This window comes from Phalacrocorax aristotelis, chromosome 14, assembly GCF_949628215.1.
Source record: "Phalacrocorax aristotelis chromosome 14, bGulAri2.1, whole genome shotgun sequence".
Taxonomy (NCBI): domain Eukaryota; kingdom Metazoa; phylum Chordata; class Aves; order Suliformes; family Phalacrocoracidae; genus Phalacrocorax; species Phalacrocorax aristotelis.
The window spans coordinates 10,195,617-10,212,490 of NC_134289.1; the positions used below are offsets into that span (position 1 = coordinate 10,195,617).

The window sequence follows — 16,874 nt, forward strand, 5'->3', positions numbered from 1 at the left end:
AAGTAAACTGTAAAAATTTCAGAGGGTAATATAAAATGAGTTATCACAGATGCAACTGAACCAGCAATCTCATACTGTGCATTCATATCTTGCAAATTATTTCCCAGACATTACAACCACCAGTTTTAATATACAGCTCTGCAAAGCAATATTTAAGGTATTTAATATTATTTTTGTTGTTGATTTTTTGTCTGCTGCCGGACAGTTATTTCACATAGTTACCTAGAAGAACTGCTAAAAACATCCATCAAATTATCTCAATTGAAATAAAAAGGCCGTAATTTCCTTGCATTTATTTTAGCTTGCATGGTGCAACTCATTCACCAAAGTTACCAGTGGATTTTTTTTAACAAGTCAGTCAATACAACATTAAGAATGCTGTTTCACATCCATAATCATTACATCTATATTTTATTGCTCTTATAAAGCATGACTTTTTTTTAAATTTAAAGTTGCAAACTCCCAAAGAAGAGTACTTAAAATAATCTATGGAAGTAAAGTATGTAAGACAAGAGTAGCTTACAATTTTTACAGCTGGTTTAAGACAAAAGTAGAAGCAAACCATTTAGGAACAAGAAAGCTAGAAATAAACTACACAGGAACAAGAAAGCTTTATGGAGCATGAGAGCAGCCTTTGGATGTCTGTAATAATGACACCACTGTCTCTGACCAGCAAAGCCGTTTCTGTCATGGACAGTACTGAGACAGTCAAAGTTGTGAGCAGCACTCTCCTTCACTGCTCGAAATACTGAACACAAAAACACTCTGACAAATCTTCACTGCGAAGTTCTCCCTTCCCCCTTGACAGCCTGATAATGAGAAATGGTAACTATGAGAGGAAAAACACATTTCTTACCTGCACTAAAGCCTGAACAGCATCAATCTGTCCAGTTATCTTTAGGCTATCATCTCCTTCTCCCGTACAGAATGAGTCAAAAGAACATGATGTTTCCATATTGACAAGACAGTGCCTGTTCCGAGCACTGTATTCTACTAGATTGATCAACAAACCCAATCCCTGCAAGAATTGGAGAGTCAAAGAGGATTACACACATTTAAAAAAGGGTAATTTAGCAAAAAAAAAAAAAAAAATCTATCTAGATAAATGTCTTCTTTAGGCCTTACCTTTCTGAGCATAAAGGTGTGTTAGTAAGTTATGAAACAGTTTGATAGACAGAGGGATCAGGATTTAAAGAAATACGAGACAAAACTGAGATCCCGCAACACTAGAACTTGTATGCGGGAATCTTTTTTTTTTTTTCAATTATGAACACAAAAAATATTTGAAGATGAGATTTCATTTACAGATTAGGGGTTCAAATACAGATAGGGATTCAAATATAAGCTTTAGCTTATATTCTTACAAGACCCTTCACGTACACAATTTCACTGTTGCTATTTCAGCCTCACAGACCCATTTTACATAAGCTGAGGTAAATTTGACAAAGCCTTTATCTCAAACAGTAACATCCACCCTATTTCTGAAGTTGAAAAGACATCTGAAAACTAGATAATTCACAGATTTACTTAGCTACATCTCTTTGTTCGTCTAGCAGTGCGCTTTTCCCACCAAACACAGGAAAATGGTTAGAGCTTAAAACCACCAAATACTTACAGGAACCTTCTTTAAGTACCTCACTAAGTATTTATATGGTCAATGAAAACTACGGAGGCTGCTCCTTAATTTGGAACCAGAGTAGTTAAACGCACAAGAAGGGGGCAAATCACTTTATGTCAACGTAACAAATACAACAGCTTACCAGCACCCGAATATCAAATCTCTGTTCTTGAGGTAGGAACTTTGGAACCTGAAGCACACAATTCATAGCTGTGCCTATCAGACCATCCTGTTCACCTGTTTTTGTACTACCCCATTCTGTAAACAAAAAGAGTTCAGAGGCTCAATTTTGAACATCTTCATTTTTATGAAAATAGAGCCTAAATCATAAGCAGATTGATAAAAACTTTTCGGCCCTAAAGACAAAGGGGACTCTTAGCCAAAGCACCCATCTTAACACTTAATACCCACAATTACTCATCCAATTTGCAAAGACAAATTACCGATTACCGTAGACCAAGCATAACTCCTTTACTGCATCGTACACAGAAAAGCCATAGTCAATATAAGAGAAGTGTTTTCATTAATGTTTCATTTGATGCTTTAACACAGAATATGCAAAATTTTTTGTGTTTCTTTTACCGTTATCATTTGTCAGGTTGAGCAAGACACCAATGATGGCCCTCATACAGTCTTCCACTGCTTTACCCACGTGGTTAGTTACATTCTGGTGAGGCAGAGGCTTATTGTCTGGTAAACAGATACTGTCTTCAGCACGATTATATCGCTGGATTAACTTCTCACAATGCTGCAGCGCTCTGCAGGGAGAAGATGCAGAACAAAATTACCTCCACAATATAAAGGACATTCCACCTTTATACTTGTTTCACGGGGTGGGGTGGGGGAGCAAAGAACAAGCAACCCCAAATACAGAGCTTATGCAGAATTTTTCTGATGCCCACATGACCAGTCTGTAGGGAGAGAGAATAAACTTATCACCCCTAAAACCTTTCATGAGCTCAACTAAAATTGTGAAAACAAAACCCAGGAGAGCTTTGTGGCTTGCAACTTTATCAGCTTGAGATTTCTAAAGTTGATTTTTCTTTCCAACTTCATCACATGGTCTACAAAAGATACTCCCCCCTCCCTACAAACCCAGCCTCTCATATCCTCTAACCATCAAGGCACAACATTATTCTGACAGTGTTATCCAAATGTTCTCTTGTTCTGGCCTCAAAGCTATTTTCATTCTGTAAGAAATAAATAAATGACACATGACTTCCTAGCAGGAAAAATCAATCTCATAACACTACTGGACCACAGGCATAATTCTACTGCATGGCATTAGTTTGGTGTTAAACCAACAATTCTGATTTCAATTATAAAGATAACTAAACATGTGAAAAATATATATTGATCTAAATAGCAGAGTAAACTGTGGTTTGTTTTGGGTTTGTATTTTTTAATTTAAATAAATACTCAAAATATCTAATCTACAGCCATGAAATTATATTTCCATTGAGGTCTGCAGATTCCAAGTTTCAGCTTAATTTGTTCTCTTTTGAAGAGCAGTACAAGAGGGATACAATCTCTGCCGGTCAACTGAGACCTCACCCAGATTGATAAGTGGGTTAGAGGTGTTTGTACAAGCTTCTTTGCCAGGGAGAACAGCTAAGAACAGAATTTCACTATTTTAATTCTTAGCGGCATTGTCAATTCTGTTATGCTCCATTTCAGTAAACACTTAAGCATAATGAAAACACAATAAATAAATGTAGCTTCCCAACTGCCCTCTTCTGTGTTCATATTAGATTGGCACAGAAGCAGCTGAATCCACTGTCTGCAGCTTCTCTGGGACCAACAAGAGTAGCACTACATATTGGTAGTGCTCGGGCAGTTACCCACACCCTCATCTAAGTTAACTTTAGCATTACTTAATGAAAAACAACAGTGGAAAGTATGGGCTCTCCACCCCCAGCATCTTTTGGTTTAACAAATTTATTTTTTGCCCGATCACATGCAGTGCTTTGCGGAAGTGTCTCTTTGTTACAACTTACTTAGCTGAGGAGACTATGAGTTGCGAGTCTTTGTATGCTATCAGATAGCTCTGATTTTCTGGATTATGCACCGTTACCTAAAAAGGGGAGGAGAAAGTAATATTAAAAATGGGACTTTTTTTTCCTCGAAAGAGAAGCATTCACTTTTACCATCACCCCACTTTATTCAGTTTCACATTTCTCAGCCATTACCGAGTGTAAACTTTCACTTATTGTCCAGTATTTCCTTGGAGTTTTCACCTTGTAATTAATCACACAAAATTGTGGCGCTGAAGATAAAACCATCTTCCCGGATACATAAGTACAGAAACCATGTGGCAGAATGTTCTGCCACAGCAGCACCCTGAATCTATACCCTGGGACTAGTGTCCCAAGTGCGTATGCGTATATGTGTAAGTAAATATATACAAAAATATAACACAGAATGCAATTATATACGTAATGGTTTTTTTAGGACTTGACATCAACTCTACTCCTGAGACCTTATTATGCATCCAACCATAAAAATCAAGTTTTTAATTGATTCCCTTGATTGAAATTCAGAATCAATTTTCAGAAACAGCAGAAGTTCTCCTAAATTTGCATGGTTTGGGGTGTTGATTTTTGGTGTCTCTCCCAAGTCCCTAAGGATCTTACTACATCACAAGCCACCCTTTACGTGGTTCAAATTTGAATATTCTACCACTAAACAAAGCTCTTGTGCTGTTGCTCGGCATTTCCATCTATCAAATATAAAAGCAGAAATTGCATCTTCAAATTTTTCTCCTACTGTTCAGAAGGCAGGAAGAGAGCTAGGGGCCATTTGTTTTTAAGTAGGCACCCTTGTAGTACTTCACAAGTTGTTCATCTTTCTCAGCTTTTAGCTTACTTTTGCACTATCTTTGAGTCTGTCTTCCTACTTTAGTGAAGAAAACAAGTTACTGCTGTAGCTATTTGCCCTCTGACTTGGGTTTAAGGTGTCATTAAGATTCACTGACCTGTACCCTGCACCCGAGCGCTGCCTTACAATGCGTGGAGATGTATTACTACAACATCACAACACTCTCCTGCTTGCTTACCCTATCACAGTACCAGAAGCGTAACACTAGTAACAAGTACAAAACTCAAAGCCAGGCACTGTAGAGAAGCATATGCTCACAATTCTTGTCAATTAAGCTTCTCAAAAAGTACCATGTGTTTTAATTCTGTTCAAAGTTCTCATAAAAAAATATTTACCATCTCAATATACACACTCAACTGATTACAGGACTAGCCTGACTTTCAGGGTAGTCTTCTCTTTCAGTGCTTAGCCAGCTGATGTTTGAAAGTAGAAATTCTTAAAATATACATTGATTTATTGCTTCTAAGAAAATACCGCTTCTATAATGATGTGTTATTGCCAGACACATACTTGAGGATTAAACTCATGCCTCCAAAACATCATCCATAGTAGGAACTTAAGAAAAAGCATCACCCTACGCTCCATTATTCTTACCAAAAATAAACTTGCAATGTTGTACATACATGCAGAACGGTAAGAGACATTTTCAAACAAGCATTCCAGTAATGGTGACGAACATCAGAAAGTTAGTAAAAGAAATAATCAACATTATAGTGTTATTACATAACGATTTGTTGAAAGAATGTAACATTGCAACAGTCTAGTTGAGAAAATGCAGTTTTCAAAAATGCATCTGCTCATACTCACACTTTCTAAGACCCGTAAACATCTTTCTGCACCCCATAATGAAGCAACCAATTTCTCTTCATTTTCATCACTGCTTAGGTGATCCACACATTCTTTAACTAAAAAACAAAAAGAAGTTGTTTTCCACTATCAGTAAGAGATGTTCAAAAGCCAAGTGTTCAAACTAACGAGCTACTCAGAGTTGCTATCAACCGTGTTTTCACAAAGACACGATCAGCATTCCAAAATTTTTCATTTCTCCAAGTAAATTAAAAACAACCCTTACAGTTTTGGCTTTACAAGTTTGTCATCGTTGCCACCAATCACCTCTCTGTATATCTGATTTTCGACTGACGCCGAGAGATTGTACAGCACATGGCTCTGTTCCTTAACTGTAATGCACCGTTTTGTAGAAGAGGAAAAAAAATGCAGCACATGCACTCCCCACACTTCACAAGTCAAACTGTGTGCAAGTTGAATGCTTTCATCTCTTCAGTCCTTCCTTTGTCCACCCCTCTGCGTGCTTAAGACCAAGCTTTATTCAGCTCAAGAATTGATTTCAGAAATGTCCCTCTTCCTATCTGAGAGATGCTGATCCAAAAAACCTGACCAAGGCATATCTTTAAAAAATAAGTAAAAAAACCCCCCACAATCTGTTCTTGAAGGGCTGACTTTCTCTGGGATATTTAGTTAAAAAATGTCAGGCAGGCCTGAAAATAATCCTAGAAGACTGTAAAGGAGATTTTTACTTTAGAATAAGCGTGTTAATTTGTGTGCTGTACAGAGATATGTAGCAGTCATCTGTGTGCTAAGCTTAAGCCATTTTTAATATCACATATTATATGCAACATCACACACATTCTGCTTAACCATAAAACTACTGTCAATCCCCCATGCAGCAGACTAAGGTCACTAGTATTTCCCAGTGATCTGATATCAAACTACGTACTTTAGAAACTTTATATATTTTTCTGAGCAATGTTAAAAATATTTTTAACCACAGAAAATGAACGTTAACAAAAGCAAACAGTAAGATTGACTAATTTTTCACACTGTCAGAGCAGTATCTCCAATATATACCTTTATCTACAATATGATCAAGACCACCTAGAAGTCGCAGTTCTTCTTTAAACCAGTCCCCAGCTCGTTTTGAGGTGAGAGACAGTAACGTCTCCATTGCCAAATGCCCGGTCTGAAAGAGTTAGGTTCCAGAATTAGTGAAATAATCATATGCAGCTGTAGCCAATATATCAAATCATACAAACACACATCATGGAAAAAACATAAAAACAAAGTTAGATGTTCTGAGTAGAAGAACCACCAGAGGGAGCAAGAACAGATTGAAAAATATGCGTATCTTAAAAAAAATAGTACTGATAAAAAGGTACTTTGCATTTCCAACTCTCTCTTGAATTTATTAATAACTTAGAAAACCTAAGCAGTTTCCTTTCATCTGTTTCTCTTGTTAGCAAAAGAAACCAGTGGAGGAAGGAAATGGACAAATCAGCCAGGCAGGAAAAACCCCAAGAAAAGCCACAGCAAACACTGCTGCTCAGACACGCTGGCTGTGCTGCTGGCAGAAGACATTTGATTCTAACGTAGGTATTTTGTGGTTTTACTTCAAACTCATTGAAGACACCAATTAAACTAAAACACTGTAGAAAATCATACTATATATACTGATTTAGAGGAATACACATCAAAATTTAACAACAGCAAAGGTATGTTTACTTCCTGCAAATGGGAGTTAAAGAGATTTTAGGTGATGATCTTAGTTAATCCCCTGACATGTTTTTAACCAAAACTAACACCATTTATAAAGTCAAGACCATAACTTGTTTTTCCAAAGGCTTCTAATAAAAGGCAGATGTTAACAAAATTTATATCTATACACATATAAATGTATACCTACACAGAAGTGACCAGCATAGACTTCTGTAACACCTGGTACAGGCAATTCTGGACTGCTATAAGGTTAGTAATTTCATATATGGTACATAAATACAACAATGAAAAAAGCCATAAGATCTCATTAAAGCCATCTGAATTTAACCCTTCTCAGGTTCTCTTCCATCCCTGACACATTTGATTTGTAATGCTTAAAGGACGACTGCGCTTATTCTGAGCTGTGCAGCATGTTCCAGGGTACCAGTTCAAACCGCAGCACCTCTCGGGAATAACAGTGCTCACCAGTCTTGAGTAAACACCCCACTGTCATGGAAAACCAAGTTTTAAATCGTATGAGCCCCCCCCAACAGCTTCAGCTGCTTTCCTTCTTTTCAAAATACCAGTTTCCAAGAAGGAAGTGAAGATCAGTCTTCATAAAGAAGAGCTACCCCCAAAAAGTTAGTTATTTCTGGTTTTTAGGCGCAAGCTCTGCAGCACACTGGCAGTGATGAGCATATAGCTAGTAAGAGCTTTTCTCCAGTGTAAATGGAGGTGTCCTTGGGTCATGACAGCGTTGTGGGGGGCAAGAGAACACAAGCAGCACCAAATCTACAACAGGTCATTTCTGAGTCAGCAGCACCTCAGTTCCCCATCACAGAGGAAACAAAGACAAAACTGCAATTACTGCTGCAACCCTTCCACCATCCGAGAAACTGCTAACTACCTTTAATTGCCAACAGCCACTCAAAGTCTTCCCACAGGAGGGAAACTAGACACACTTGGTTACAGAGTGTTCTCATCTCATCACTGGAGGATACAAGATCCAAAACCTGACACTTTTAGAAACTGTAAGTTAAGAACACAATGCTAAAGGAGATGAGAATATTTTAAGCATTGGATGGAGAACTTCCCTTCTGAAGCCAACCAAATGAGAAAGTGTTTTGAGGGAGGAGGGGAGAGAACCTGAAGACAGCACTTTGACAGATCCCTAGCTCTCTGAAGCTTTCCCATCCTCTTCAGATGATTCCTTTTGCTTTTATAGATTGAGCTTGAAAACATTGTAACATGGATATTTGAAATCACGCATAACCTAAACCAGATTGATAGAAGCTGATTAAAAATTCTCCTTAGGGATCTTAAAGGCTACAAATGGTTACTAGCTTCCTGAATACCTTCACTATGAAAGCACAAAGGCTGCACAATATTTAAAATATGGTGCTTAGTTTTCCATCAAAGACCAAAAAAAACTCCAGGAGAATATAATTGGATATTTATACTACCAGGCATAAAACCAAACATTTTCACTTTTTTTTTTTAAATGAATCAAACCTTGTAACCCTTTTCCTTTTAAGGAAAATAACCCATTTTATCCTATTTTTATGTCAATTACTATGAAATTTTAACTCCAGAGGTTCAGAACATGGTTCCCTGAAGCTTTCAGCCTTATGCTGGGAGCGAAAACACACAATAACCTCTTTCACCAACTGAGAAGAGAAGACACTTCTGAAGGTTTTCTTTATGATGCAACAGAGAGGAGTCAGCTGCAAGCGTCAGCTACAGAGGGCTACTCTGACTGATGGGCAAGTGCCATTTGGTAACATGAAGGGTAAATTCTTCAAGTTTTGCCTTCTTCTAAGCCAGCAAAAAAAAAACCTGGAACAAATTCAACCAACAGAGAACTCATTCTCAGTTTCTGGGTTACGTTTTTAATGTCCATAGCAGTCTAGAAAACAAAACCCTTTGAATACCTGTTTAAGTACTCAAAAATTAGTCCAATATAAATTCTCGATAGTCACACACAGACACAGGCAGTATTGATCATCTCCATTTGATCTGTGCAAGATTCAAAAAAATGAAGGTGTAACCAGTTTTGATAACTCCAGTTTGTGCCTAACATCTGCTGCAATCCTCCTGTTTCTCAGTGGATACGTATGACTCTGAAAAAGCACAGATCTTTTCTCTACCCCCAGAAGATTTGCATTTTTGTTAGTATTTTCTGCCTGTCATCTGGTAGAAAGGAAAGATTACTTATTATATCTCATGACAGAGATCTATGCAAAAGTAACTTTATCTTCTACATGTGAAGTTCATTATTGTCTCAACTTACCACCGTTACTATCATAAATTGGAAGAGAACCTAATCATCTCATTTGGCTTGCGTATATTGTCTAAACACCATATAGTGTCTGCTTCTAGACGGTGCAGCTGGGAAGGAACCAGTTTCCATCTGTGAGGTACTGCAGCATTCAACACATTTACAATGGCACAACATAATTTTAAGAAATAGAGATGCTCTCTGGTGACCGATGACAGGACCTGAGGGAATGGCAGGAAGATGTGCCGGGGGAGGTTTAGATTGGATATTAGGAAAAGGCTCTTCCCCCAGAGAGAGGTGGAGCCCTGGAACAGGCTCCCCAGGGAGGCATCACGGCGCCAAGCCTGACAAACTCAAGAAACATTTGGACAACATCAGCAGACATGTGGTGTGAATTTTGGGGTTCTCCTCTGCAGGGACAGGAGTTGGACTCAATGGTCCTTGCGGGTCGCTTCCAGCTCAGGGCATTGTTTTTTTTGTTCTGAGGCATAAAATCATAAACAAACAAACAAAACCCAACAAAAAACCAAAACAAAACAAAAAAAATCAACCCCCAAAAAACAAACAGCTAAAACTGTCAGCTTCCTTGCAAGAATATATATCCTTTTACTATATCCTCTCCCTTTAAAACCCATGCCTAAGAAAACACAAGAACAGAATTACAGTTCATAAAAAAAGATCTGGCTAACTCAGATTATGAATATGAGGAAAGCTCAAAGAGGAGACAGTGGTCTGTGTGGCTGGATGCTTTAGCAATGAGGAACCTGTACCAGCTGTTCCACGCTTAATAAAGGGAGCCGTCTTACATTTTATAGTGCAAAACATATCCTGGCACTGACAGACTGTGAGCTACGTGAGCTGCCTTTGGTGCCAAAACAGCCCTGAAATAAGACACTGATTATACCAATTCCTAGCTGATCACTACCTAGAGAACAAATTTCATTCTGTGTTCGTATCTTCAGATAGTACCATGTGAATTCAGAGAGTAAACCAAAGGTAGAGAAAATAATCTCAAATTCATTCTTCCATTGCAGATTTCAAAAGCCAGAAAATTAATACCTACCCTATCTGCATGTTTCATAGGTTTGCAGGAAATAAGCCTAAAACTGAAACTCTGAAACAATTCTCCTTCGTCACCACAGATCGATTACCAAGGTTAAGAATTATGCCACAAACATTACCTTCCCTCCACCAAAATTCACCTCTTTCTACTGCTACATAATACTGACTCCTTGTACCAACTCAGCTATCTGTTCCATAGCTGGAATTTTGGGAAAGAAAAAAACCCAAACCCTTCCTAAACTGACAAGAGTCACAAAAACTGCAAAAGAAAATGCCAGCTCAACAAGGAATATCATCTTATAATCTAACCCTAAGGTGGAACACAACCTTTACTGCAGATTGCTGGCAGGAGTTGAAACATTACACACAGAGATGAAGCTCTAAAAAGCTCGCTTCATAAACAATGAATCAGAATCTTCTCCTGTCAGGTGTAAGTATTACATGAAAAATGGCAAAAGCCTAGTAAGAATCTTTAAAACATTGAAAGAATGTATTAGATGTTAAAAAATTAAGCTCATACTAACATCTGCTATACTCAAATATGGTGAAAGCAAAAACACATTACTAATTTTTGCTGTCTATGACCATTCATCTAGTCAATCTGTCATCGATTCTTTAAATACACTCTTTTAAAAAGAGACTTGCAACTTACCCTTTATTTTTCAACATCAAACCTTGGCCAAATTTATTTTTAAACAAAAACAGTTCACTGTTGCAGCTGAAGACACATTCACAAAAACCAAGGACATTTGAGAAAAGAAAGAAAAAAATCATCCACATTTATGGTAATTAACAGATCTGCCACCAGGCTCTGGGCAGAGAGAAATCGGTTTCTGTAGGACAGATTTTGATGTTTTTTTAAATGGGAGAACCTGCACCACATTTTCAATTTAACACACAATACTCTCACTGTCATGTAAGAACCCCTATTGTTTGTGAATATATATATAAAATTTAGGCAAAGAAACAGAGTCAAATAATCTAAATGTGGTCATTAAACACATGGCTATTTGAAGTGTTACTTGTTTTTAATTGCTGCCTTGAACTAGCTACCCTTAGCAGGAGGGAATGGTGACTCAGATAGCTGAAGAACATCACAACTTTATCCTACCAACAGCCTTTAGAAAGGAAATTTCCAATTTAAAGAGGAAAATACTTGCAGTGCAGTCAAATGTACACATAGAAGGCAGACAAAAATGTCACGACTCCTTGGCTGGGAGACACGAGATTAAGGATGATGCTTACAAGTTGCATCTTATTAGACATTCCACTACTGCCAAGGCTTTCAAATAAAAGCATGATACCCACCGTGATGTTTTCAAGATCAAGATGTTTATTGTGAACAGTTTCACACAGCCTCCGAATTTTTTCCTTAATTTTATTCATGTCTTTTTCATTCAGCAGCTTGGCAGAAGAAGCATCTTGTTCCAATTCCAAAAGCCGTATCATCAGATCCAGACTAGCTCTGTCTAAATCCATATTCAAACGATCTCTGCTCAGGATGTACATTAGAGCCGCTGTACAAAGGGACAAATTCTTGGGTTGGGAGAGGAAAGGAAAAGAGTTTTTTAGTAGTCACGTTAGACCTTTTACAAGTTTTAATAAACAAGCTGAAGATCTACAAAAGAAAAAGCCTGACAAGTCCAAATCTACACTAGCGCTTGCATGAGTACTCACTGTTGTGCATAGATTCCTTCTAGCAAGTTACTAATGCACTTTCCTAACCAATACAACTGAGACATAAATCACATAATACATTTACAAAACCCTAGTACAAAAGCAGAGTTTTCTACTTTTAAGGGACTCAGTGCTGCAGACAGAGTAAGATATGGTAACTCCAGTAGCACAGTATTATACAAGAGAGACAGATGGCAGGGGAACAAAGTGAAAAAGCACAGGATACATGGCAAGGTAGGTGAAACATATTGGTTTGATGGGATAAGGTGGTGACAGCACCAGAAAATAGAGAGATCATGGGGACGGGGAGGGGGGGCGGGGGGAAGACGACACAACACCCCACAAAAGAAAAACCAAAAAGAGGGCCCAGTGACATACATTCCAATTCTGCCAAGCAGGTTGGTCAGTCAGTAGTTTACCCTAACTTTGCCAGCATGAACACATTTAATTTCCAAGGGAATTCTGCTTTTTGGAAGCAGCCAGAGTACAAACCAGCTTCCTCCTGCCCCATCCCCATCAGTCCTTAACAAGTAGATGTTGTTATCTTGACCACCCCTATCTTACACAGAGTTGGTGTATAGGGGCCTCCTCCCTGCTAAAGAATACTTAGTCCTTCTTCAGGAAGGAATTAAATTTAATCTTCATGAGGATCCAGAAACACAAAGGCAGAAGGTGATTGTCAGGAAGGGACAAATGACAGGGAAGAGATCAGAGTGAAGATACCTGTCCCTAGTGCCGGTGACTACAGCACTTGCACCAGGAGACTCATCTATTCAGGTGAGCTCCGAGTTAAGGTAAACAGGAAAAATGTTCACAGAGATCTGAGTTGTGCTGGGCACAATACTTTCAGAAACCTTTGACAATATCTGGAGGAAAAAAGAGCTGGGGGGGGGGCATGGGGTATGTATGTGCATCTTACAGAGTTCAACTCTCAGGAGTCAATATGCTGCATGCATCTATTCCATTTGTTCTGTATAAAGTAAATTAAAAATGGAGACAAACTAATTCTGGGATGTGAATGTTGTACAGCTCAACAGGAAAGAGCAGAATTTCTGTGTCACAGCAGATTAACATCTTGTTTAGAGTTTAGCCAACAACCAAAGCAATCATTAGCTGTTTCTGTTTATTTTAGGACCAAGTAATAATCATACCTGGTCATACTAAGCAGTATCAGGATGTCCAAAACAGGATTAGGCAGCTGACAGTCTACCAAAAGCTGTGGTAGAACTCCTCCCTCTCTGAGTCAAGGAAACCCTCAGGTGTACGTCAGACTTTATCTGACTAACTACCGAAGATACATTTGGAATACTGAAGGAAGGATGCAAGAGTTTCCAAAGCTACGCGTCCTTTCATGGATACAACCCTGAGACTCAGGGTGGGGGAAGAATCTTAGCTGTGAATATCACTACTCCAGCCTTGCCAGTTTTAAGGCAGAAAGCAATCTATGCAGCTTGTCTACATAGGCAGCGTTAAGCATTTTGTTTTCCCTTAATTTCTAGTAACTTCCTCCAATAAACCTTGCAATTTTATAATTAATTATAGAAATTGTTTATTCTGGATTTACTTGCAACTGGTTTAAACTGTAAATAATTGCAGGTTCCTGGAAGATGACTCTGCTCCTTCAGCATGGCAGTTATTGAAACAGGACATAGGGGCACTGCATTCCAGAGAAACCAAAGGTTACTCCCCTAAGCCTTGTTCAGCCTATGTGGGACCTAATAAAGCACCACCTATGAAGAATTCCCTTCTAGTGACCAGTGTTATCTGGGTGAGCTTCCTAGTAAAAAAAAAAAAAAAAAAAAGAAAAAATGCTTATGCCCCCAAAAGGGTTTCAACTAGAAAATACGCAGCAGTTAGAGGGAAACTGCTGCATTTATAATCTGGGCTGCCAATATTCTGGCATTTCAAAAAGTCAGACTGTTCTTAGATCACTACTCAGAAATGCTCTACAGATACTCCGAAGTCTGATAAGGGCAATCACCCTCGTTCTGTAAGCCTCCGTACCAAGCCCTTGCCTGTCCCAGGCTCCCTTCTTTGCAATCCAACTGACTTGCTATTATGCAGCGTAATGGCTCTCCCTCCGCAAAAGCTCTGTCAACACTTCCCTCAGACCTTCCACCCACATTTTAAGATACTTAAACGTGGTCAGAAGGACTCAAGCAGGGGACAAAGACATTATACAGAAAGTTTCAAGGCTGCAGGAAAACTGCCAGAAAAACAAGAAGGAGTGGAGTAGTTATGTGCAACAAGGACTAGGTTCCTGCAACAGCACGTGTACAGAAGGCAAACAGGTCAATAAGCCTCCAAATGCTGATGTGTAACAGAACAGTGATGCTGCAGAAGTAAGGGCCTCAGTGTGAATGGTGCTTATGTGGAACAAGCCCGCTTCAGCTACATGCCAGCGATATGGGTTTTCTAAAACTCTTTCTTTTTAGTCCCTAGAAGCAAGCTGGTTTTGTCTTGAATCTAACAACTCTACACGTTGCTCTGACCTTCTCTAAGTGTTCAAAACAGCTAACAACATTGTCTGAAAGCTATCTTATGCCCTACCATACACTGAATTCTGAGTGGAGAATGAGGGGAAATGTTAGTACAACTCGGTTTTGATCAATATCCTAAAAACACCCAAAGAACCCAATCAAATCCTTAATATCCCACCCTTATGGATTGCAATAATGAAGCTGGTTTTTTGGTGGGCTTCCCTCCACCCCATTCTATTCCTCAAGACGCTTAAAACACATCATGCTTCCGAACTAATGTGGAGAGGAGAAAAAAGAAAAAGTAAAATAAACAGAATTTGCTCTAGACAGAAGTTTGATGGGCTAACTATGGAGTTGCACTCCATACTTCCACAGAACTCAGGAAAACATCCTAGCTGAACATATACTCCAGAAATGGCAGACCACTTACACCCACTCTCATCCTTGTCTTCCCTTGTGTGTTCTATTTATACTCCAGCTTGTGGGAACAGATGGTTGTTTTCTAGGGTTCAGCACTACATTTAATGCACTTTTTTTTTTAATTATTCACATGCTGAAGACATTACAAAACCACATTTCTGTGCTTAACTACTGACAGCTATAATGAAAATATATTTTTTTATTTTAAAAATTAATACTACTCCAAAACCTTCAGAGCACAGAAGAAGAGACAAAGTTAGCTAAAAACGGGAACTGTAGCTTAAAGAAAAATCTACAAAAAAAAAAAAAAAAAGGAAAATTGGTGGACCACGTAATTTTCACATAAATATTTTGGGGCATAGCTCAGTAAGATAACTGGTTATTTTGTGTTCCTTGCTGGTTAAAAAAATACCTCTGCAACTGGTATTTTTTATTCTTCTGGAAATGTAGAAGTCCCCTACTTTCTCAGTCTGTTCCACTGGATCAGTACAAGGAAGGCAGTACACACTCATTTGTTTCCACTAGCAATGTCAGTGGGGCAGTTTTCCCACCTCCAAAATACTTTAAAGAAAATATTAACAAAATAATCCCCCCCGCCCCTAGTCCTCATTCACCTTAAATGGATTTAAGCCATGCAAGGAAGGCCTAGTGCGGTTTATTATTCTTGAGTTACTTTGCACTGCGATTTAGTGGAGAAATTTCTATTCATTTTGAACAAGTTAAAATTTTAGTGAAATAATTAGTGAATGAAATGGTAGTACATGAAGACAGCAAGTTTATACAGAGAAGGTCATTGTTGAAGCATATACTGTCAGTACTTAGAACATATTTTAGCATTTATTAACGGCAGTTTGATAAATCAGTAATTTTATACTACAGTATAGCCTGTATCAAGATTGCACTGTAACTACATTAAAATGTTAACTACCGATTTTTTTCCCTGACAAAAGGGAACATATCATCAAATATACTGAAAATAGTGAATATAATCAATGCTTTTTGTTACTGCAGACTAATAATAGCAAGCAATTTCCTTTTGAACTGTATGTGCTAGTTCTTTTGAAAATGAGGGAATAATAACTGTTAAAAGACAGCCAAAAATACACATTTTCCAAAGAACTGTAGCCGTCCTCTGCAGATCTCCTGCAACTCAGTGGTGGCAACTGTCCTAAATAGCATGACTATACTTTATTTATTTCTAGTATCACTTGGCACTATTTTGACAACTCACAAAACAATGAACACATTGAACCTGGTTCCTCTGTTTTACAGCTAGCCATTGCTAATTTTGGAGGGAGATGGAAAGTAAGCTATTATTCTAAATTAGTTCCTTAAAGCTCTACAGCTTTTTCCCCCACGCGCAGTAAAGGGTCAAGTCCAATCTCCTAAACATCTATTTCTGTGGGTGCAAGGCTTCTTTCTGCACTGGATGTCGTTCTTCTAGAGCTATTAAATGAAAGTAATACACCTGACTGGATATACCCATCTCCCACCCACCTGAAGTAACATTTCCTACGTTCAGCTTTTGTAACAATACCCCAAGGGATACCCACAGAGGCACAGCTTCCACTGCTGGAAAAATACTACCACCTGCAAGAAGGGTTTTCTACTACAGCCGAATTGCACTTGTAAAGTTGGGAAGAAGGAAAGCCCAAACTGCTTCCATTTGAACTCCCGGGCCATGTTACCATACACAGTTAAAATGTGCCTTTCCTAGATTTCTCATAGAACAGCGCACACACTCAAGGCATCCTACGACTGCAATTGCAGCGCTGCTCAAGGAGACAAGCACAGGACATGAAAAATGTCCCGCAACAGCTACAGAAAAGACAATAATTTACACACAAACAAGTCTGGAGATGAGCACTTTGAGCCATCTTTAAGATGAAAGGATTATTTTCAAATGAATTCTATTTGAAGGAAATAAATACAACAATAGAACTATTAAAAAAAACTTAAGACAAGATACAAA

At 38.4% G+C, this 16,874-nt stretch overlaps 1 protein-coding gene across 6 annotated transcripts in view; it reads right to left on the reverse strand.

Annotated features, from left to right (window-relative positions):
- The window catches only part of WAPL (WAPL cohesin release factor), a 77,429-nt gene that overhangs the window by 6,014 nt on the left and 54,541 nt on the right, over positions 1 to 16,874 (reverse strand). For all 6 annotated transcript variants that reach the window (XM_075109740.1, XM_075109738.1, XM_075109741.1 and 3 more), the window contains 7 exons: positions 11,634 to 11,861; positions 6,362 to 6,473; positions 5,303 to 5,400; positions 3,616 to 3,692; positions 2,201 to 2,376; positions 1,761 to 1,876; positions 857 to 1,018 (listed from right to left, as the gene is read on the reverse strand). In XM_075109740.1, coding sequence (XP_074965841.1) covers positions 857 to 1,018; positions 1,761 to 1,876; positions 2,201 to 2,376; positions 3,616 to 3,692; positions 5,303 to 5,400; positions 6,362 to 6,473; positions 11,634 to 11,861 — 969 coding nt within the window. The remainder of the gene's footprint in view (positions 1 to 856; positions 1,019 to 1,760; positions 1,877 to 2,200; positions 2,377 to 3,615; positions 3,693 to 5,302; positions 5,401 to 6,361; positions 6,474 to 11,633; positions 11,862 to 16,874) is intronic.